The 23,310-nt window shown below is 37.4% G+C and overlaps 1 protein-coding gene across 2 annotated transcripts in view; it reads right to left on the minus strand.

Moving 5' to 3' along the window:
- The window catches only part of PTPRR (protein tyrosine phosphatase receptor type R), a 274,870-nt gene that overhangs the window by 104,154 nt on the left and 147,406 nt on the right, over positions 1–23,310 (minus strand). Inside the window, exons 10-12 of one of the 2 annotated variants that reach the window (XM_042992752.1) lie at positions 12,122–12,235; positions 8,860–9,015; positions 1,946–2,056 (exon numbers count right to left, since the gene is read on the minus strand). In XM_042992752.1, coding sequence (XP_042848686.1) covers positions 1,946–2,056; positions 8,860–9,015; positions 12,122–12,235 — 381 coding nt within the window. Of the gene's footprint in view, positions 1–1,945; positions 2,057–2,170; positions 2,228–8,859; positions 9,016–12,121; positions 12,236–23,310 lie in introns of those variants that run through there. The other variant, XM_042992753.1, reaches the window with a different exon arrangement.

Here is a 23,310-nt window from a genome sequence, read left to right on the forward strand (position 1 = left end):
CTTATCTAGGTTTCTGACTTTTACATTGATGCTTGGCAGAAACTGGGAAAAGAAGAGCTAGTCTCTGGCCCCAAGGGGTTGAGAGTGTGGCCACCACAGATTCTTTTGCCTCATGAGACCAATATGTCATGAAAGGATTTATCCAGTCATGCTGGATATGCAGGTGCTCCTGAGTTAGAGAGGCAGAGCCTGGACCAAGTCCTACATGGTAAAAGCAGGCTCTGCTGGGCCTCTCTCTGCCCTCCAGGACTCAGAGGCTACTCAGGAATCTGCTTTCCCACTTCCCTCCTTTACCCTAGCTTTTGCTCTGCCCAATCTTATCCGTCCACCCCTCCCAACGCCCCCCCCCCAGCAATCTCTGCTTTTAGCACTCTCAACCTCCTTGAATTCTCCTCTTCCTCCCATCTTTTCATCTGTGAAGCAGAAAAACACTCTAATTGTGACTGACAAGAGAGAAAAAAGCCCTCAAGATTCCTCAGATTAAGGAAAAGAAGAACCGCATGTGTTAAAATAGTGCAATTAACTATTACAACAGCAACAACAACAAAAAAACACACCCTCTAAAATACTAAAAAATGCCCAGAGGTCTCAGTCATAGTTTCCCTAAAATCTCCAACTTTGTCTCATTAAATTTTTCCCTCTCAGTCTCCACCGTTTAATACATAAAAATCAAATTTCTTACTCAATGTTTAAGTTATTCTTTTTATTATTGTGTCACAATTCTTAGAAATCTTTCTAAATGTGTGCCCAAAGGAGACCAGACGCTTCTGAATTCATGATGATGGAAGCTTTAGGGTGTCCTTACTGCTTCCTATATTTAGACTCGAGGAAATATGCCCATCATCACCATGTTCAAGGCCTTAAATGTTTTATATCCTTCAAGTTTAGACTTACTCAGCCTCTGCCTTTCCCAACTAAGCCCTAATCTTTCTAACATAAACCCCTCCCCAGCAGGGGAAGCATAAATGAACAAAAACCAATAGGACACTTAGCAATACTGTTGGTTGAATAGTATGTAGTGTGATGTCTTTTGGGGGCATTTAAGAGCTAAGGAAGGAATATTTTTGAAAATGTACAAAATTAAAAAGAACATAGCACAAGAAAAAAAATGTTTAAACCCCTTTGTAAACATCAAATATTTTAAAGTACATCACAGAATTTTTGAAAGAATAGGAAAATCTTATCAACGTATTTGAAAAGTAACTATTAACTCCCTCAATACAAAATAGAGCTGCCTAGTTTAGTGGGTTTGCTCTGGGTTCTTTTTTATTTTTTAATTAGAAATATACTTTTAAAGGCTACACATTTATAATTTATAATTAACAGAACTATTTGCCATGTATACTTTTATACTTTTTAAATTCATTCACCTAAAAAGTTAGTCAACAGTGAATTATCTAGCCTTTGAGCCTATGATCATCCCTTTTAATGCCTAGAATTTCAGAGAATGCTATCTATCTTTAGCTATTTATCTAATAGCATTAATATCTAATGCTATTTATCTTTAAAAATAAATAAGGAAATCAACGATTCTTAAAGATATAAGCTTGCCCCTAAGACGTTTCTTTTTAAAATTTGTCCTGAGTTCCATAAAGATGATATAAAAGAAGAAATAAAGTAAGCCCAAAGTGTGCCCATGGGACTTTAATGACTTGGAGGGCTCCAGTGACCACGGTAAATCACTTTCTAAAGCTTCATTCCCAGAGTTGATCAAGTTACTAAAAGCCTCAGTGCAATTACAGCCTTATTCTGCAGGTCAGAATCTGTAATTCCTTAGGTTTTCCTTAGCTATCACTCTGCCGTCAGATATGAAATACTCCCAGTCTAATAGGATCATAGCCTTGCTTCTGTTCCCAGTCTTTTCAACATTCGTTTGAATGACAGTATCCCATAGTATTAAGCAGTGGCTCAGTAAGGGATAAGATATATAAAGAAGCAAACTTACCATCAAACACGTTACTATAATAACAAAGATGCTGAGAAAAATGACAACAGCATAAAATCCTTCTTTGCTCCAGATTTTGTCCGCTTCATGCTGCCCTTGTAAAACATTTTTCTTTAAAAGCAAAACAGAAAGTCTGACGTTAAATGAGAGTTTGAGGAGAATGGCGTTCTTATCAGACACTCAACATATTTTTAGCTTCACTCCATTCAGTGTAGTAGAACACACCTACGTCCCCCGCTGCCAGAGCTGCTTCTCAAACTGATCTGAGACTAGGACAGCCGTCCCTATACATGAAGAGATGATTTTATCTCCTGTGCAGGAGCGAGCGTGCCGGACATGGCATATTGGGTCCTAGACTTTGTAAATGTCCCTCCAACAGTCTCTCTGGGAAATTACCTGGTTCATAAGTAAAAGAGTTCTGTTCTTTTCTGTGTTGAGGAAACTGTTTCTGAAGCTTTCCTTACTGTTTTAAGTCCCCTCCCACAATACCAACACCCTGGGTTACGTGCTGTAATGCAGCTCTTGACTTTAAACAAAAGTGAAACAGGTGCAAACAAAATCTCTTGATGCTTTTATAAACAGACTAACAGTGTCAGGATCATTTCCTTCCTTTTTTTCTCTTTCGTCAAATCTTTTTTTTTTTCCTTTGAATGCAGTCTACTTTTGCAGTTCACCTCCACCTGATTGAAGTTCACCTCCACCTACAAATTGTTAGGATATTATATTTTACTTAAAGCAACAGGGAGCATCAAAAAGTGCAGAATCATTTGGAAATAAAAGTAAGATAAATAGTTTTACTTGCGCCTTTAAAATTTTTCTGCTTGCTGCTTAGTGGGTGAAAGGGTGGAGAAGAAGCTGAATAAAATGTGAATGAGTGTCTTAGTTTTATTTCACCCAGTCCTTCTTTAAAAAAAAAACCCCACATCTATTAATATCACAACTTAGAAGGCAATTAAATTTTATAATTCAGTGAAATTTACAGATTCATAGTTAAGGAAACTTTAGCTTGAAACTGAATGGCCTACAGTTGGGAAAAACATAAATGCTAAATCAAGTCAAATGTTTCCGCTCATCTAAACTTCCATTTTGTTGAAGTATGCCTTTTATTTCCCTCGGTGAGAGTCCTTGTCTGTCTTTGGATATTGCCTCCAACAATTAAGAAAGCCCTGAACAACAAGATATTGATGATGAAAAAGCCACATGGATAGTGGCCATGGAGAATGAGAGTTCATCTTGGGCACCCCAGTGGCAGATGAGTGCCCAGCTTAATATAACCACTGGGGTGACTTCAGCTGCTACTATGTGGAAGAGAAAAACCACCTACTTGATCCTAGTCAACCCACAGAATCATGAGAAATACATAGTTGTGTCAAAAATAAAATTCTTGAAGAAAAAGAACACCCCTGTCCTTGTAGGTGTCTGAACTTTGAAATCATTGTTAAATTATTTTTCAAGACTTTTTAAAAAATACAACACATTCAATGTTTGTAAATTAGACAAAAAGAAATAGTTGCCTTAAAAAATAGTTTATGAAAACTTTTATCCTGGAACTCAAGTTGCTGGGGACTTGAACAAAACAGAGCAGAAAGGATCTTGGAGTTCAACTGTGATTATAAAAATGATTTGAGGCAGACTCCTATTGCTTGCGTAGTTGAATTTCCATTGCCTTTGCTTATAAAACACTGATATGCTCACTGTAACATCTCGCCTACTTTCTAAGACACAAATTCGTAGATATAAGAAATGATTGTATGTATTTTAAAAATATGTAAATGGTCAGTTGAGGGAGAATCTGAAAATACTTGCTTGATGAAATGATTAGAAACCAAGTATCCTACTGGAAAGGAAATCTTGCATTCAAGTGGTGACTTGTCTTTTACTCTTTGACCTCAGCCAGATCATATTTAATACAATACCTCTATAAACATAGCTGGAAACTATCAGAAAAAAAAACCAACTCTTGTAGAAACCAGGTATAAATATGGTAATGAGTTTTTTACAGGCAACTAAATAACAACTATTGCTTGCTATAAAAGCAAACTAGTTAAGCCTTCAAGTAGGCAGCCTAAACTTGTCAAATTTAACTATGAGGATCTGAGCTTTAGTTCATGTAAAATTTGGATAAAAAGTAGTGGTTAGGTGGGTGGAAAGAGATTTTGTGTTCCTAACCTGATTTGGTTCCTTTCTTTCTCTTTTTCTTTCTTTCTTTCTTTCTTTCTTTCTTTCTTTCTTTCTTTCTTTCTTTCCTTTCTGCTATAGTTCGACACCTCTGGAATATCAACATGTTCCTTTCTGCTTAAGACAAATCTGTTTTGTTTTCTCTTTTAACCAAAGTGGTGATGATGGAAGAATTAACCTCCTACCCCCACTCCCCCACTCCTAGTTAGAAAGGCACTTGTTTTGAACTCCTAGAACTTAGTCACTGCGCTTTCTTGGTAAATAGATTTCCTTCTGAGTCATGCTATTACTGCTGAGCACTACTATATTTGTACAGAGATCTAAAAAATTGATAAGGATAGGGTAATAAATGGAAAAGTTTGTAGTTAAGATCCCACAAGTCAAAAGAGTATAATTCACAGGAATCTCCAATCTAACCTTTGCATAAGGTTAATGTGATGCCTTTACAGTTTGTCAAAAGGCTGAGGGTTCAATAATTCAGAGGCTCCACAGTCAGGTCAAACCCAATGCCACTGTATTATCTTTACGTCTTATATCATAGCTACATCTACCTACATGCTTTGCCCTTTAACTCTGTTGCAGTGAAAGAAGCTGATGAATTTTGTTTATTACTTAAAATTTGGGCTGTTTCCTGTATCCACAATACGGCTTCTCTGCATTGTTTAATAATTTGATGCACGATAGTTGTCTTAATTGTTTTTTTTTTTTTTAAACAATTCTGATCCCAAGTAATGGGAGACATCCCAAATGCTAGAAGACATGATTCAGAGGCTTTAGGAGATATATCTTTTTAGAAGAGATGAAGCACACAGAATAAGAATGAAGTGGAAATATTTTAATTATTTGGTTAATTGAGTTAGGTAGACAAACAAGGTGTATCCTATAACAATATAATTTTGTTAGATAAATGCTAAATGTCCACTGTATTATGCATAAAGTGAACAATTCGTTCTGAATTACCCAACACATGTTATCTTTAATTGTATTCCTCCTCTGCTTTGTATGGTCAGGACTATAATTCTTTAGATTGTTGACTAATGTTCTAGTTTCAAGGAATAATCACCATGCTCATGGGTAATGGTATATATTTATTTGGTATATATTTTTTTCTGTATGTGAATATTCCATGAAAGTATCATTCAGCACCTTGGCCTGTTAGTTAAGGAAGGTAACTTCCTCCTTTGAAACATAAGACCTGCCAAACTGGCATAATTCGCCATTAAACAACAACAGCAAATCCTAGCTCATTTTTGCATTATCAATGTAGAACTTACTATTTCAATACATATTTAATTCAGTCATTAATTAATTTTTAATTAACTTTATTAAAAAATTTAAAAATAGAAACTAAAATAATGAATTTCATTTTATTTCCCTAAGATTTAATTTACTAGGCAACAGGAAGTCTAATTTTATCTTTATGAGCATCTTATAATAAAAAAATATGGGAGTACTTACAATGTTCCAGCTCATAAAAATATATAAAAGAAATAATATCTTTTTCTCCCCCAAAACTTAGATTAAAGTGAAAACAGATGAATAAACAAAAGTAATTCTGTATTTGGTATTTTTGTTTCCCAAGAGTCATTTCCAATTAAATCAAGCAGATAAAGAAATGGCAACGATGGAAAACATGTCCTTCCCTGAAAGTAATGCATATTAACTTAGAAATAGATGCTTTGAGACCACATTCACAGTGTTCTCTGATCCAGATAAAGGATGAGAAACCAAAATACCAATATTCTTTTTTTTTTCCTGTTAATAAACATGTTAGCACAGCACAGTGATAATTTGGGAATAAAAATGTGAAAGAATGGGTTGAGGCATAAGTTGTTATCAGCATTAATGACAAAGATGACAAAGACGACAGTGTTAATGACAAAGATGAATAAAGAAATGAAGAAACAGAATACCATCACCAGCTTAAACAAATATCAACAAATGCTTTGCAGTGCCCCTTTGGACCCTATGTTGCTGAGGTTGCCCGGGACCATAGATGGCTTTCTCCTGTTTCTGCATTAGGACTTCAGGTCAGAGGGTAATGCTGGGTCCATTCTAGAAGTGCCTGAACAAAAAGCCGCAAACAATCCATCCTTCTCTCCTTACTGAAATGCCTCATATCCAATTAAAATACTTCCCAGTCTCCTGTCGGTAATATTCTCTAGATTCTAGATTTCCTAGATTTCTAAATTTCTACACTTTCATAAAAAGTATCACATTTTGCCCATCAAGTATACTTCCATTATTCAACTACACTACAGACCTGTGGTCTATGGTGGGCTAATAGTTCTGTGACAAGCTCCTCATTATCACCGGGCTGAGGTGTGTTGGAGGACAAATACTTAATTTTTACTGTTTTTTTTGTTTGGTGAGCTTCTCTTGGTTTGCAAATCTGGATGACTCACTAAGCTGCTGTATTCCTAAAGCATTCAGAGTGGCATTTAAACTCAGAATAAAGCAACAGGGAAGAGTGCTTATAATATTCACTGAAAGATTATGGGAACAAATAAATAAACCCAATGGTCTTTTTAAATTTTACAGCACTGTCCTGGGCAAGAGAGTGTGCAAGGCCATCTGTCAAGGGCCTAGATATGGAAATGGTGTTTGGTTGGATACAAAAGGGAAGCCCTTCAGAGTCACATGCAATCAGGGTTGAGGAGGAGTTTGGGTATTTAAGCTCATATTGACCTTTTCCCCCGGCCTCTCTGAAGCAGGAAATGAGGGGCTTTCTTCCTCAAAGCTCCTATGGCCCAGTGTGGTAACATTACCATGGATTCTCCTTATCTGCTTATATCTTATTTGCCCTACTAGAAGACAAACTCATTGAAAGCCAAAATCGTATTTTATTTATTTACTTGTTTGTTTATTCATTTATTTGTCCAACTTTGGACACTACCTAGCACACTGCTTGTCTATTTGTGTGCCCATTATATGCCAGCGTCTGAATGAAGGGGTGGAGACAACAGATAAAGTGAAATGGCATATGTTCTCAAGGAGCCTATAGGGTAGAAATAGGTTTGAAGACCAAGACGGGATAAGGGCTTCTTGCACGAAGCTCAGTGAGAACACAAAGCAAGCGCCCACATCTGTGGAAGCACAAGGGAAGGCTTTGCTATAGAGTAGACTGATCTTGAACCACGAAAGGTGTACAGATGGATCAACATATGCACAAGCATGGAGGGAAGAGAGTATGGGGGTGTCCTGGTACTCACTGAGTGTAGAGGTGCTGAAGCCTAAACTAGGAGGGTGCTGTCCAACAATCAGAAAGCCCAGTGCACAAAGGACCATATATCATATTAAGAAATCTAGATGTGATTCTATAGCATTTAGGAAGCCAAAGAAGAATGAAGAATCATGACATTAGGAGAGCACGGCCAGATCTGCTCTGAAAAAGATTACTCTGTGTGACAAGAGGGAAAATCCCTTGTGTGTGTGTTGGGGTTGTGCAGAGCATGGAGAGGGCAAGGAGGAGAGCAAAACTAGATGCAGCAAGACTGGCTGGAGGTTGTTGTTACAGTCATGGCTCAATGATGAAATACATCTTCATTCTGCCAATAAAAAAAACTGTCCTGCATTCAAATTATATTTGTTTGGTCCCTACTCCATGTGAGGACTTCCACATAGATTTCTAAAATTTAATTCATATTTCAAGTCTATAAGATAAAACTATACTCCCCCTATCTTTTTTTTTTTTTTACTATACCCATTTTGGATATGAAGAAACTGAGGCTCAGAGAGGCTGATACTATGCCAAAGACAGACTTAATCTCATAGAGATTAAATCACTTGCCCAAGGTCACACACATCTTACGTGCTGGCTTTGGGATTCAAGCTCAGTCTTGGACCAAAGTTTTTTATACCACACCGGTGATATCTGCTGAAATGAGAGGCATTGTGCTTCCCTGAATAGGGGAAGAGACTAGGAGTCGAGATGTCTAGATGTCAAAGGTTGTTTTATACCTCATTTGCTTTGTCACTTTGGTGAAGTCACTTAATTTCTATGAGCCTTACTTTCTATATCTGTAAAATGTTCACATATGCTCCCTCAGAGTCTGAGTCTATGATTCTGTGAATTTAATTAAATGCATTCAGGATGATGATCATTCCAGCAAGTTTGTTAGAATGGGACATAGCAGAAGGTAAAAAGGGACTGAATTTATTCAGGGGCGAGGAGGGTGGAGATGGTGGGGGCAATTTAAAAAGTGCAGATTTAGAAAACACTATGAAGAATACATTCATAGTTCTTAAAATTATGTTCCTCAGAAAACAAGACAAAATAAAACAAAACAAAAACCCCATCTCAAATGAATTCCTAGATTGTGGACAAAGGTAAGTATCTGGCAACCACTGTGACAATGAAGGCAGTGAGGAGTACACCTGTTGAAGAAGAGAATAGAAGGGTGTAATTTTGGACACTTCAGTTTCAAGTAATCAACCGACAAATATATCCAAATGGCTTTTCTTCAACACAATTTACTGGATAAGTCAATAGAAGCTACAAGACCATAAAGATTTGGAGAAAAAAGTGCCTCGGAGTGGAATTTTGATGTGAAAATAAATTCCGTAAGGAACAAACATATTAAGTATGAAGATCAGAGAATTCTGACCCTTAGGGAGATTTTTATTATCAAATAACACACAATAAACAGCTTTCATTTCAACACCTCCCAGAATCGAGTTACCATGTCATGCCAACTGTACACATTTTTAAATGAAATATTCCATGAACAACATACCTCAGGGGAGACTTCTATAATTCCAAATTGAGATAAACTTTGATGTAAGACATTTATATTAAGTGAACGCAGCACTTCCTCAGATGGGAGAGCATCCGAAATTCCTGCTTTTCGGTTTATAGGAGACACAAATAGTTCAACACTGTTCTTCTTTCCCTAGTAAAAGCAAATTATTTGTGTACATTAATAGGCATTTTAAACAGCTTTGGGAAATATTTTCACCTTCCCCCTAGAAACATTAAAGAAAATCAGAACCCTAGAATGTCCAAAGGCATCTTGGCAATCACATTTATTAGTTATCTGGTACACTCAGTATTAACAGCCCAAAGCCTGAGATTTTCCAATGGCCTTCTTTCAATTAGTTGACACTTCAAGATTTGTATATTTATACTTCATTGGACTCTGGTTTAATTTCCATTCCATGTTGTGATTTTTGAAACATATCGTGTAGACGTTCCTGAAGTCTTTTGTGTTTAAAGAGGCATTTTAAAATCAAATAAATTAGGGATGCCAGGGTGGCTGAGTCAGTTAAGCGTCCCACTCTTGATTTCAGCTCTGTTCATGATCTCACGGTTCGTGAGTTCAAGCTCTGCATCAGGCTCTGTGCTGATAGTGTGCAGACTGCTTGGGATTCTCTCTTTCCCCTCTCTCTCTGTCCCTCCCCTACTTGCTCTCTCTCTCAAAATAAATAAATAAACTTAAAAAAAACCTTTTAAACCAAATGAATTAAATAAAACCTGTTATAATGGTACAATTATTAGACATCACCACTCCATATATTTTTCTTATAACTTGTATTAACGTAAAGGCTGAACTAAGGAAGGTGATGCTAGATGAACTTTGAAGTTGCTTCCCTGATCCTGTCTTTCACCTCAACTATATTATACTTTTAAAATCTACCCTTGGTAGAAATGCATATGCCGTGCAGTAATATCATGGTACTTTCCTATTAGTATTACCTCCTTAGCTGAAATGGAAACACGGTATTTCTTACCATAAATGGCTGATACGCCACATGCACACACAAACCAAACACCACACAAAAGTGACATTGTCACTGATAGATTCTCTTCTACAACTTATACACTGCACTTATGGAGGGAATTGTTGTTAGTCTTTTCTTGTTGATGCATGGAGTTCGCCCATGCTAGACAACGATCTTTCAGTGCAATTTATCAGAAGTTCAGCCAGGTATAAAATGCAGTATCATGCTCACTTCGGCAGCACATACACTAAAATGCAGGGTCAGTGTCCTCCTGGAAACCCAGAAAAAACGTTTCTGTGTTTGCAGGAGATATCAGACAAAGACTAAATACAGCATAATGCTGACGTGAAACATGTTTATAATAATTTAAACAGTTTCTGACCTAATAACCACAATGGTAGGAATAGATGACTTGTTTTGTGCCTGATACACTCCTAGGTACCTTAAATCTGTTATCCATTTAATGCTGAAAACACCTCCAGGGCACAGGTATCATAGTTTCCATTTTGCAAATGAAGAAACGTAAGTGGCTTGCCTAAGGTCACACGGTAGGACATGGTCAGGCTGAAATGCAGTACGGTTCTGTCTGCCTGCCTCCAAAGCACCGTGCTCTACTGCCTCTTGCATCATCATAGCTCCATCTGTTATAATAACTGCTCTTAGAAACAGACATATATAGGGGCACCTCGGTTGAGGCATCTGCCTCTTGATTTCGACTTAGCTCGTGATCCTAGGGTCGTGGGATCAAGCCCTGTGTTGGGCTCCACACCGAGCGTGGAGCGTGCTTAAGATTCTCTTTCTCTCTCTGCCCCTCTCCCCCACTCGCACTCTCTTAAAAACAAGCCATATATATATATATATATATATATATATATATATATATATATATAAATGTATATAAATGCCACTAACATTCTCTGAGGATAAGCATATACCTCCCTGTGTGTTCCAAAACTATTTTTCATCCCTGCAAAGAGCTATTATGCTCATTAAATCTATACATACAAAAGTATATCCAAGATATCTAAGCATACCTAAAAGATTTACATCTAGATCTAAGACATCTGTAATCCCTGTCTTCTCACTTGAGCCGGCTATGCCCTGGATATAAAAACCAATTTTAATTCTTTCAGGATATTGGGGAGTGTTGTATTTCCTCTTCAATGGTACTGTGTTAAAAACTACAGTTGGGTTTTTTTTTAAGTTTATTTAGTCTCAAGAAATAGTTGACACGGAATGAAAGTTATCATGGGGTCTGAAACAACTCATCCTCCACACACAGAAAAAATTCAAAGAAACAAAACTCTAAAGCAAAATAAAAAGCAAATTCTTCTCCGTAGCTGAAAATACAGATATTGACGCAATAGACAGATAAGCCTAAGCAGGAGCGTAAGAATTTACAGGAGGGGTATGTGCAGTGAGATATTAGATGATCCCAAAGCCCCCTTTCACAGGAACTTTAGGTAATTAGATTTTTACAAAGAGAAAATCTTATGATTTGAATTTGCCTTTCTTTGCCTTTGCTCACACCCACCTTCACATGCAGATGGGAACGTGTAGTTGGATGACATCAAGGTTCCCAAACACTGAGGAAAGGGGGAAAGAAAGGATGTGGGTGACTGATAGATAGGTCTGAAGTGGGCCCTCTACAAAAGATCCTTCGGTTTTACCTCATCCCCACCCCAGATCAGATCCCCATCTAAGTTTTCTCATGACTTCCAGCCTTATCTATTCATGCATTCCATTTGTGCTGCTGTCCTGAAGGGTTGGGTCTTTTTTATTCTTTATTCGAAATCCTCTGCCTTGTGCATTTGGTACCCTTCATCCTGATACACTTGAAGGGTTTAAATAGATACTGTTTGGAGATGGTGTCTTAACTGATGTAGAAGCTCTCACTCTTAAGGAGAATATTTTGGGAGTAGTGTTAGGTTGGTGAGACAAGTATTTTCGGCCCCTCTGTTCATATCTATCGGGATAGTAGCTAGCCCTGAACTATCAGAGAGTTGACAAACTTTTCTGGAAAGGGCCAACTAGCCAAATATTCTAGCCTTCAATTTAGCCAACTACTCAACTATGCCATTGTAGCACGAAAGCAGCCATAGACAATATGTAAACAAATGGGTGAGGCTTGCTCCGATAAAACTTTCCTTGCAAAAAGAGGTGGTATGCCAGATTTGGCTCCTGGGCCATAGAACTGTAGCACGGGGGCTCTTTATTACTAAAGCCTTCAATAAAGATCAAAGTTTGTACTGGGAATGCAAAATGTAGGCATCTTACAATGAGGCGATTGATGTGCACTTGCTGGGGTAAGAGTCCTAAAGCTGCAGCCACTCCTTGGCGGAATATCCGAAGCAAGGTTATGTTCAGCCTGTTTACATCCATTTGCAGCGTCTGAAAAATAGAGGAAAAAATAAATCAAAATTACAGTAAATTTTTGGTTCCACATTCAGTGCCCGCTGATGGCTGACCATGACAATTTCTGTGACTGAGAAATTCATACTCATGGTGCTTTATTGCATTTTTAATGGAGATTAGGGAAATTTTATGTGAAATTTTAAATGATGTTAGTTAAAAATATGATGCAATTTGTCTAGGTATAATAAATAAAGCTAGGGAATAATCAATTCATAAGGAATTTCCCTGAAATGTGTGTTGGCCTTTAGCTTAAGGCCAGATGACAGATTGGAGTATACGGCCAAGTACATTTCAGCAATCCAAGCCTTAGGACATCTTTAATTTGTGTTCACACACAGTCACATGCTGTGTAGGTTCTGTGATGCTAGACTTGGCAGTTTCTTTATGTAGTGATCCACTGCCAGTGCAAGGCAAAAGAACAAGGTGCAATAATGCATTTTCAAACTCCGGTAAAGAAGCCAATGGTACTCATAATTTGGTCCAGGGTAAACAGTTGTTTTTCATTTGTTTGGGCAAACACTCTTAATTTTCAGGTTATTTGGGGGGAAAAGCACAGCTAAATATTTAAAAATTCCTAAAATACAAATCAAGTTACAAAATTCATAGTATAGCCTTTGTTTCAGCCATGGGTGGTATTACTACATTTAAAGTAAAATTGTGAACTAGTTAACAAAGTATTTTCAAAAACGCATCATAATCATTTGAGGTAGGTATTTTGCAAGATGGGGAAACCAACTCTTCATGCATTTCTTATATTTTATAATGCTTATTTCATTAACTTGACCATAGCAGGTTATAAAATAGCTGTTAGATGGTTGCAATATCATCTATTCTATAAAGTGGAGCACACCTCTATTTGTGCACTTCTGTGATAAAGAGATTGGCTTACATGCATAATCTACTATAGTATAAACATTCTTACAGGACCTTTTCACAGCTTGTTGTAAAAGGACAATGGAACATTTTCAAGAATTTATTGTTGTTTTCTTTTTAATGTTTATTTAGTTTTGAGAGATGGGGAGAGAGAGCATGAGCAGGGGAGGAGCAGAGAGAGAAGGAGACAGAGGATCCGAAGCAGGCTCTGCACTGACAGCAGCAGGGTTGATACAGGGTTCGAACTCAAGAACTGTGGGATCATGACCTGAGCCAACGTGGTCAAATGCTCAACTGAGAATTTATCGTTTTTTTAAGGAAATAATACATAAAGTTATACATAACTTCTATGCATAAAGTTAGTACAAAATAAGTGATTGGAAACTGGACCAAATACTCAATATTACAGGTATCAGAGGGATTTGGGGAGGTCAAAAGACATGAATCAGTTAAATGGTGAACCCAGCTGAAGTTCCCGACTGCTTTTATACCTTAGGATCTTTTTTTTTCTTAATTTAATTTAATTTTTTTTTATTTTAGAGAGAGAGAGAGAGAGAGAACATGAATGGGAGAGAAGGGAAGAGAGAGAGCAAGAGAGAGAAAGAGAGAGGGAGAGAATGTTAAGCAGGCTCCATGCTCAGCAAAGAGTCTGATCCCATGACCCTGGGATCATGACCTGAGCTGGAAATAAAGAGTTGGATGCTCAACCGACTGAGCTACCCAGGCACCCACACCTTAGTATCTTTTAATGTTTGCCTAGGGTCAGGGACCATAGAAGTGGGTCACTTAGGAAACTGAAACTGGACTCCTTGCCAAAAACTGAGATCCAGAAAAGGTCAGAACCATTTCAAAACTTTAGCTAACAGTCCAATGATAAAGTACAACTTGCTTCTGAGGAGGGGGAAAGGAGAATTATGTTGGGGGATAGGTAGAAAAGCTATATCAACACCATCAGTGATAACTTTTTTTATGAAATAAAACCCATCAAATGTATATTTGCTATATTATTTTATAATTTATAATTTATAATTGTTTGCTATATTATTCTCTCTACTTGTCTATAGACCAACTTTTTTTCTGATATAAAACAGCATAATTTAATACAGAAAAGTAAGACTTGAGCTCAACCCAGAAAGATGATCAGGATTTGGAAATGTAGTAATGAGGAAAGCATTATAGTTTCATGCATGCTTTATGTTCTATGGAAACATGCCTTATGGAAAATCCAAAAGATAAGAAAAACTCAGTCCATCTGGTGGTTCTGAGAAAGAGAGGGCTTCCTTTTGTCCAACAGTTTCCTTTTGGCTCTGCAAGGCTGTGGAAACCACCAACAGATAGGGGACATTGCACCGGAGACTTAACTCCTCTTCCTTTGCAAGGCCAAAGATGGGTTCCTCAGTTCCTGCAAATGCTGATTAGGAACCACTGACTTCTGGCTCACCCCCAGTGTTTGTCAGGCAGGGTGAGCAGGCAGGCACTGCTTCTGATCCCCACGGGCAGGGTTTGGAGCCAGCAGTCTACGCTGGGAACCGAGACTCAAGGGGCTTGCATACACACTTGAGAACTCAATTCCCAGGGTCATGATTAGCTCGAAGCTTGTAACTGTGGAAACAGTATTAAAATCGAAGTTCCCCAGATGAAAATGGTAAATGGAAGTGAAATGGGAAGTCAAGATTAAAAATCACTCAAAATGGCAACTTTCTAAGAAGGCAAAAGCTGTGCATTTGAAACAGGTATTTAGACTACCTAACTAGAGTCAAGAAATTAGTTGAAATAATTAGTTTAAAATTGCAATCAACTGGTTCATTGCATCAAAATATTTGAATAATTTGCCTCAGTTCTCTGCTTGCCTGAGATATCCCCCATAAAATAGTGATACTCAAATGAAGTACAAACAAATAAGTATATATTTGAGGGTCTAACATGTGCCAGAGATTATGTATGAGTGCAACTGGAGAAAAACAAAGGATTTGAGACAAAATGAGAATTTTATTTCAGAAGAAATCAAAGTGTAAGAATTCCTGTAGTTAGAGGATATATGTTCATTCCTTCCTTCTGGATAGGTGCTAGAGATGCACAGCTTCTTTTCCTCCTATCATGTAAAATCATAACAACTATGATAGAATATAAATTTCCATGGCAATAACAATAGTGTCACAACTTCAAAGTTACCATGCAATAATGCAGGATATATTTTAGTCTGAATTCTAAACCCATTTAGTCATTTGTATTATTTAACATACAAATGATTTAAGTTTTTAATTTCAAGAGATTCAAAGGCTCTTTCCAAATGCAAATACCAAGCCATAAAGCTATTCACAGCAGTAAATAATGCAAATAGAGTTACTATCCAAAAACAATCGAGTATTTTATTGGTATTATAAATACATATACAGAAAAAAATGGAACATATTAAAAAATTCAAAGATTTCAAACTCCATCTGTATTTAAATGTTTTTGGCCTCTGCCTCGTTAAGAGAGTTCTGAGTCAACACTCTTTACCTGGGGCCTAGGGTCCACCCCAGCTACCCCACAACCCGGGAAAAAGAGATACTACTTTGTAATAAGACTTTCTTTGATCACTGGATTGTCCACTAAAGTAATCGAAGCCTGTGACCCTTAGACATAAATCAGTCCAGTGGAATTCATTAAAATGTAGTACTTAATTCTATTCACCAGCATTATATTTAAATTAGAAGTATGTGATCGGCTTTTAGCAATTTATTTTTCAAGAACAGGTGAATAATTTTTGCCTGGGAGGGGGGCAGTTTTCTAAATGTTAGACCCCTCTTGATGTAATGCAGCCTGGTCTGCCATCTGATCAAACCCAGTAAGAGTCAAGACCACACCCAGTGGCCCCATTAGGAGGAGGAAGGCCAAATGGTCAACTCTCTTCCTAGCGAGGTGACCTCAAAGCCCCTCAAAGTCTCCGTTCCCAACAGCCACAAAGGAACCCAGCTTCCTCAGGACCAAGCCTGTCAAGAGGAATCTGCCCTATGTCTTTCTAACTTTGTGTGCCCATTGCTACCTGGGATGTCTAACTCCACATTATTAACAAGGAGCATCCCATTTTGTCCAGAGGTTAGATTGTCAAGTGAATTCCCGGAATAAAATCAAAAGTTTCCCTGTTTATGTCTTTGAACCAAGGAGAAGACCCTGACCTATCAGAAACATTTTATACAATTGCCACGTCCCTTTTTACAATTCTGTGTTGTCCTCTGCTATTTTTAGACAGTATTTTATTTTCTTATTATTTTTAAATGTTTAGTTTTGAGAGAGAAGCAAGGGTGCGAGCGGGGGAGGGGCAGAGAGAGAGGGGGACATGGATCCGAAGTGGGCTCCATGCTGGCAGCAGAGAGCCCAATGTGGGGCTCAAACTCACGAACCATGAGGTCATGACCTGAGTCAAAGACAGAGGCTTAACTGACTAAGTCTCCCAGATGCCCCAATATTATTTTATTTTTATTTTCATATTTTACATTCCCACCTTTCTCAGAATTTTATACCTGCTTCCTTCTACATGAATGTCTTACTTCTTACACTTCAAACTCAATATCACCAACTGAACTTACTTACCTTTTTTCCTCTCCCCCTCTGTGACCAAATTTACACCTACTTCTGTATCCCATATAATGGGATGAAGTCTCATATTTGGGAGTCAATTGACTTGATTTTTTTCCCTCATGCTTCATCCCACCATCCGATTAATTATCAAGTTCTATTTATTCTGCCTTTTAAATATCTGTTGAAGGTTGAATCCATTTTCATCTAACATTTCTACCATCTTGGGTCAGACGACTACCATGGCCATCTGGACTGTTTGAATAGAATCTTCATGGGTTGCCAATCTTCTTTGGCTTCTAATTCATTCCCTATATGGACATCATAGTGCTCTGTGCAGAATGCTAGCCCAATGGAATCACTACTTAAAATACTTTAAGGAAATCTAACTTTATTTCTTCCTTCTTTTAAAAATTTTTTTGGATGTTCATTTATTTTTGAGAGAGAGACAGAGAGAGACAGAGAGAGACAGAGCACAAGCAGGGAAGGGACAGGGAGAGAGAGAGAGGGAGACACAGAACGTGAAGCAGTCTCCAGGCACTGAGCTGTCGGCACAGCTGACAGTGAGATCATGACCTGAGCGGAAGTCAGATGCTTAACCAACTAAGCCACGCAGGTGCCCCAGGAAAACTCATTTTCTAATGAGAGTTCTAACTCCTTGGTTCACTGCAATCTCCCTGTCCTTCCAGTGTTACCTCCCAGTCCTTCCCATCATGCTCTTTATCCTCCAGCTGTATGTAAGGTGTATTAAACAGGCCATACCCTTTTGCATTGTGTCAGTGTATATCTGAATCACTGGCTGGGCTTCCTTCATTCTCCCTGGAGACTCAGCTCAAAGACCATTCTGTCAGCCTTCCACAACCTTGCCTTCCTCCTCCTTTTGTTTGCATCTTTCAGTTCTCCAAGAGTATTCCATGTTGGACTTTAGTTATATTTTGTTTAAGTTTTTATAATAAAAACTTCATACTTATTATTAAAAAAATCAAGGTACAGAAAGATACATAGTAAAAAGTGAAAACATGCTTGTCCTTTCAATATCCAGAAATAACATTGCTTCCTGTGTATCATTCAAATATTTTCTATACATACATTATATAAAAATAACATGTATATATTATACATTATGTTTATCACTGTTAAGTACAAATAAACAACACATATCATTCCACAATTTGCTTTTTTCACTTATTAATATATCTGGGATATATTTCTATATTTATAATATATACTGTAATCAAATATCATGTTTAGATTCTTATCTAATAATGTCTTACTTTTAATAGGCTAGTTTATCCCATTCACTTTCATTATTTTAACAGACCTAGATGTGTTGTATTATTTTATGTTATCTTTTTAAATCTGTTTTTATTTTTCCTTAATTTTCTATCTTTTGCATTGTGGTCTGGTTTGTTGTTGTTGTTCTGTATTTTTTTCTTCCAGTGTCTATATTTATAGTATTAAATAATATATGTCAATATATTTAAACTTTTATTTCTTGATTTATAGACTTTAGAAAGTATTTATTAACTTCCTGCTATGAAAAACAAAGACAATGTACATCTCTTCCCACCAATTCTCATGATCATCTCCCAGTTTTTATAATTATGTTATTATTTTTATATTGTTATGTTTTATATATTTACATTATATTCTTGTAATAGAGACTACTCATCCAGCCTATTGCCTCCTCCTGGAAACTCAGCCCATTTACAACTAGGTGAAGCCATGTGATAGTTCTCACCAATTATTATAACTGAAAGTGAGGTGATATTTTCAGTCTGAGGCAGTTAAGAATGAGGCTGCCTTCTCTATCTTTCTCTCTTCTCTCTGTCTACAAGCTGGATGGTTCCAGGGTGACTCTCAGACTGTGAAAATGGTGGAGCCACACAAAGGCAGATACCTGGCACCCCAAAACACTGTATGACACAGAGGCCCTGCCCAACACCCCTGATTAAACAACGACATGAATTAAGCATAAACTTTTATTGTATTAAGTCACTCGGATACTGGGTTGTGTTAGCATTATTTACACTGATGAATATGTTTTGTAATTATAATTTTTAAAGTTCTATAGTGTTAGTTAAATATTCAAATGGATTCAGTGGTCATGATCAGCCTTTTTAAATAGGAGTGCCACTATTCCTGAGTTCTTTAGTTTGCTATATCTCTTATTTAGCCGGATTTCATTATCAAATAGCTTCTTTCAAGCAGGGTTCATGAGTGCTATATTTCCTGAGGCATCATATGTTTGAGAATGTATGTGGTGTTTGTAACAGTGACAAGTTGGCTGGATATTAAATTCTTGATTCAAGCTTTATTTTTATTTTTTGCCTTTGAACTCTGCTATTATTCCAACACCTTCTGGTATTGAAAGTTGCCATGAAAAATACCTTGGCTTGAGGCTAGCCTGTCTTGTAGATAACCTGCTCTACTGTTTCCATCTGAAATCTGACAGGGGTTGTCATCTTTCAAGTTAAAAATTTTCATCAGGGTATTTCCTTGGGTTGATAGTTACTGCAGCCAGCCATGCCCTTGAAGTCTACAGATTCCAGATTCTTTATTTCAGAAATATTTTCTCCTATTATACATTTGAATGATTTTTCTTTGACATAATTTTTTAGTTCATCCTCAAGGACACAAATTGTGCAATTATATAAATTTTTTTGTCTTTCTAACTACTTTATTTTGTGTACTTATTTTCTCTTACCACTTGTATGTCTTTATTCAATTGAAATTTTCTCAGGCATATGCTTTCAGCAGAATCTGTTCTATCCTTTTTGTTTCTAATGTGGTTTTGATTTCTGTAATATGTGTTTTATTGTTATCTTCTTGTATCTTCTGAGTTCTGCTGGCTTGCTCTTTGTGATGCCCTAGACAAGATATGTTCTCTCTTCACAGTTTTAGACAAGAAGTGACAGAAAACTTTTGTTAATAGTTTCTCTGCCTTTTGTATCTATTTTTAAGTCTATTTTTTTCCTGAGTTCAGCTTCTGTTTCTCTCTTAAAATGCTCCTGGCTTTCTATCACTTTTAGGGTTAAATTCAATTAGGGCCTCCAAGGCCTTACTGGCTCCTGTTCCTTCTGAGCCTCATATCCCTCCCTCAAGCCGTTTCTCAGACAAGCCTCCCTCATTTTTACCTCATGGCATTGGCATCTTCTTGCCCCCTGAAGAGTTGTTCAGTATCACTGTATGGTGGCCCTCTCCAGTCAGGCAGCTTTCAGTTTAAATGCCACTTTCCTCAGAGAGACCTTCCCTGGCCACCACCTATCACATCACTGTGTTGTCTTCTCCTCAGGGTGTTTATCACTATCTTACAGTTTCTTGTTTCTTTTATTTCTTCCCTTACTAAAATGTGAGCCCCACTGGTGTGGGACCTTGTCAGTCTGGCTCTGTGCTATATCCCTAGGACCTGGAACAGTACCTGGCACATAGTCAGTATTAAAAAAAAATCTTTGTGGAATGAAAGAATACATGAATCATCATAATCAACATGGTGTTGTTACTAATTGGAAGAATCTGGATTCCATGGTAGGCGTAGAAAGTTTACAAAACCGGGGCACTACTTTTGAGGGGTTATATCTGGTTAAGTAGTTCACCTGAAATGCCTAATCATTCAAAAACACACAGAATTGATTTAACACAACTTATATTTGATTTGTAATTAATATGTCTCTGTTTGACTTTTCCACCGTTCAGAAAAAATAAGTTCATTTCATCTTATCAACTTTCTTTATTTTTTTAAGAATTTTTAAAAAAATGTTTATTTTTGAGAGAGAGAGAGAGAGAGAGGGAGGGAGTGAGCAGGGGAGGGGCAGAGAGAGAGAGGAGGACAGAGGATCTGAAGGGGGCTCCGCATTGTCAGCAGAGAACATGATGCAGGGCTCAAACTTACCCATTGTGAGATCACCTACTGAGCTGACATTGGACACTTAATCGACTGAGGCACCCAGACACCCCTCATCTTAAAACTTTCTAAAGCTTGCTCTCATAGGCAAAATCAATGTAATTTTTTCTGAGTTGTGTGCCATATTGGTTGTAAATGGAATTCAAAAATCAGTGTTAGTGTCTATCTCTTGTGGCTAATTTGAGAGTTTTAAAGTTCATCTTTCTAATGATAAGAATTAAATATAGTCATGATAGAAGCTTTAGACAACACAAGAATTAGTAAAAGAAGTAAATATTATTCTTAACACTTTATCCCATTACCCTTAAATAAAAATTGTGGTGTTTTTAGTGTTAGCTTTTTTCTGATACATAGGCAGGCAATACAATATAATGTAATATACATGTGTATATATTAGATATACCCAGATGTATCATACAAATATTTATCCATTTTAATGTGATGCTGTAACTATCATCCTTCTATAGCTTTCTTCCTTCCATGATGTTAGGAGGAAACACTTATTCCCCAACGCTGATGTTTTATTCTGTGTGGTTGCAGTCCAAATACAGTAATATTCCTTAATTCTTCCCCTCCTTGGTCTCCCCAGCAGAGGGGAAATGACTTGCATAATTGGTACATTTGGAATGAGATACTGGGGCATGTGGGCTCTGTGCTTTCCTTTTGCGGTCTGCTTGTCTGTAAAGAGCATATCATCTAGTCTTCTCTTAGTAAGTGGTAAAGTAAGTTGTAAAAGCTCTGTCCCTTTAGGGGAAACCACAGTTGGCCGATATTGCTGTGACTAGTTAGTAAATTTGCCCACGATGGAGAGGCAGTCATAGAAGTATATTGTTATCATGCTCCTAAGTCATATCTCCAGCAGATCTACCAAGAATAAAGCTACATTTTTATCTCCACAGGCTGCTTCCTCTATCTTAGGCGGGGAGGAGAAGGATGCTATTTCTAGGCCTCCTCTAACACCAACACTAGCACTACAAGGTCAGACATTACCCACCCTTAGTATCTAGAAAAAGGCAAAAAGACTCTAAAAGTTTTCTTATTGGTTGGTGTTGATTTCAGCATGGATATCTCCAGAGAGAGAAAGATCAGAGGAAAATCAGGAATATGGTATTATGGAAGTCAGGAGAAGAGTTCCTAAAAGAGGTTTGCCAACACTACCAGATGCGGCTGGAGATTAAGAAAAATGTGGACCAATAAATGGCTGTTGGATTTGTTGATGAAGCATAACTGGTGGATTTCAGGTAGCGGTTCTCAAAATGTGGTCCGGTGCACTGGGAGGCCAAATGAGTCTTCGTTGGAACCCATTTAAAAGTTTAGGGTCACTGTGTAGAAATATGGGTGCATGATGTACAATTCTATAGATTTTTATTTATCTCTAAGGGTCATTTAATGAGTTATTAAGGGTTAGTAAAAGTTGATAACTCATAAGCTAAAATCAGCATGTTATTCGTGTATATTGAGATTTTAGGGAGTTAAGGAGTGAGAATACAATGAAGAAACCAGCAGAACACCAGGACCAGTTTATGTTGAGAACAAAAGGAGAAAGATGGAATGGTAAATAGAAAAATCTTTTGCTCCATATAGTTAAGACCTTTATGGTCTTATGGACCATATGGACCTTTATGCCATAACAATAACAAGTCAGATGACTTAATCTTGCTTCTTAAGATCCTACACTGTGATGAGCTACCCCTTTTACACATGAAATGAGGATACTAGAGTTTAGGTCAGAGTAATGTTCTGAGACATTTGGAAAACAATTGTGATGTCAGTTTCGTGAGTTTCTCACATCCTTGCTCTGTTGTAGTTACAGGCAGCTAAAATCAATTGATTAGCTAATCGGTTAAAAGATTCATGAAGGAGCTGAATGAGTACTGGTAGTGACTGCGAAAAGGTCTCTATGTTTCTTGTTTAGAAAGGTAAGACCTTGTGGGAAAGGGAAATACTTAGGAAGTTCTTGAATTATGAGCTCACACATTTAAAAGTTTTGGCCTACTCTGTTTTCTAATTACTAGGAAGACTGAACACAACCTCAAATGATTGTGTTTGTGTGTTTGGAAGTTTCAGGTAGGTGAGTAAATACCAAATAAAAAAAAAACCTTGCCACGCTAAAATATAATAGGTCAGAGCATAGTTAGGGAATAGACAGACTTGGATTTAATCCTGGGCCTTGGTCAAATTATTACTTCTCTCTGAGTTTCAGTTTCATCATCTGCCAAATGGGGACAATAACTGTGCCCCTTCATGGGGCTTTTGAGGATCACACTAGTTATTAGATAAAAACCAGCTAAAACTGATAGATAAAAGGTGCTCCATAAACTTGGCTTAAAGATACGAATTTACTAGGGGCTCCTGGGTGGCTCAGTCAGTTGCTTGTCCGACTCCGGCTTAGGTCATGATCTCCTGGTTTGTGGGTTCCAGCCTTGCGTCAGGCTCTGTGCTGGCAGCTCAGAGCCTGGAGCCTGCTTCAGATTCTCTGTGTGTGTCTCTCTCTCTGTCCCTCCCTCGCTCATGCTCTGTCTCTCAAAAACAAACAAACAAACAAACAAACAAACAAACAAAAAGATATGAATTTACTATATATCAACGTTAAGAACCATTAACTAAATGAACTGCTTCTATGGATATTCAGGGCAAGGGGAAATTGAGTAGCAACTTTGTTGATTAAACGAAGTCTCTTTATTTATTTCCTGGAACAGTAATAACATCAACA

The sequence above is a fragment of the Panthera tigris genome, chromosome B4, assembly GCF_018350195.1.
Source record: "Panthera tigris isolate Pti1 chromosome B4, P.tigris_Pti1_mat1.1, whole genome shotgun sequence".
Classification (NCBI taxonomy): domain Eukaryota; kingdom Metazoa; phylum Chordata; class Mammalia; order Carnivora; family Felidae; genus Panthera; species Panthera tigris.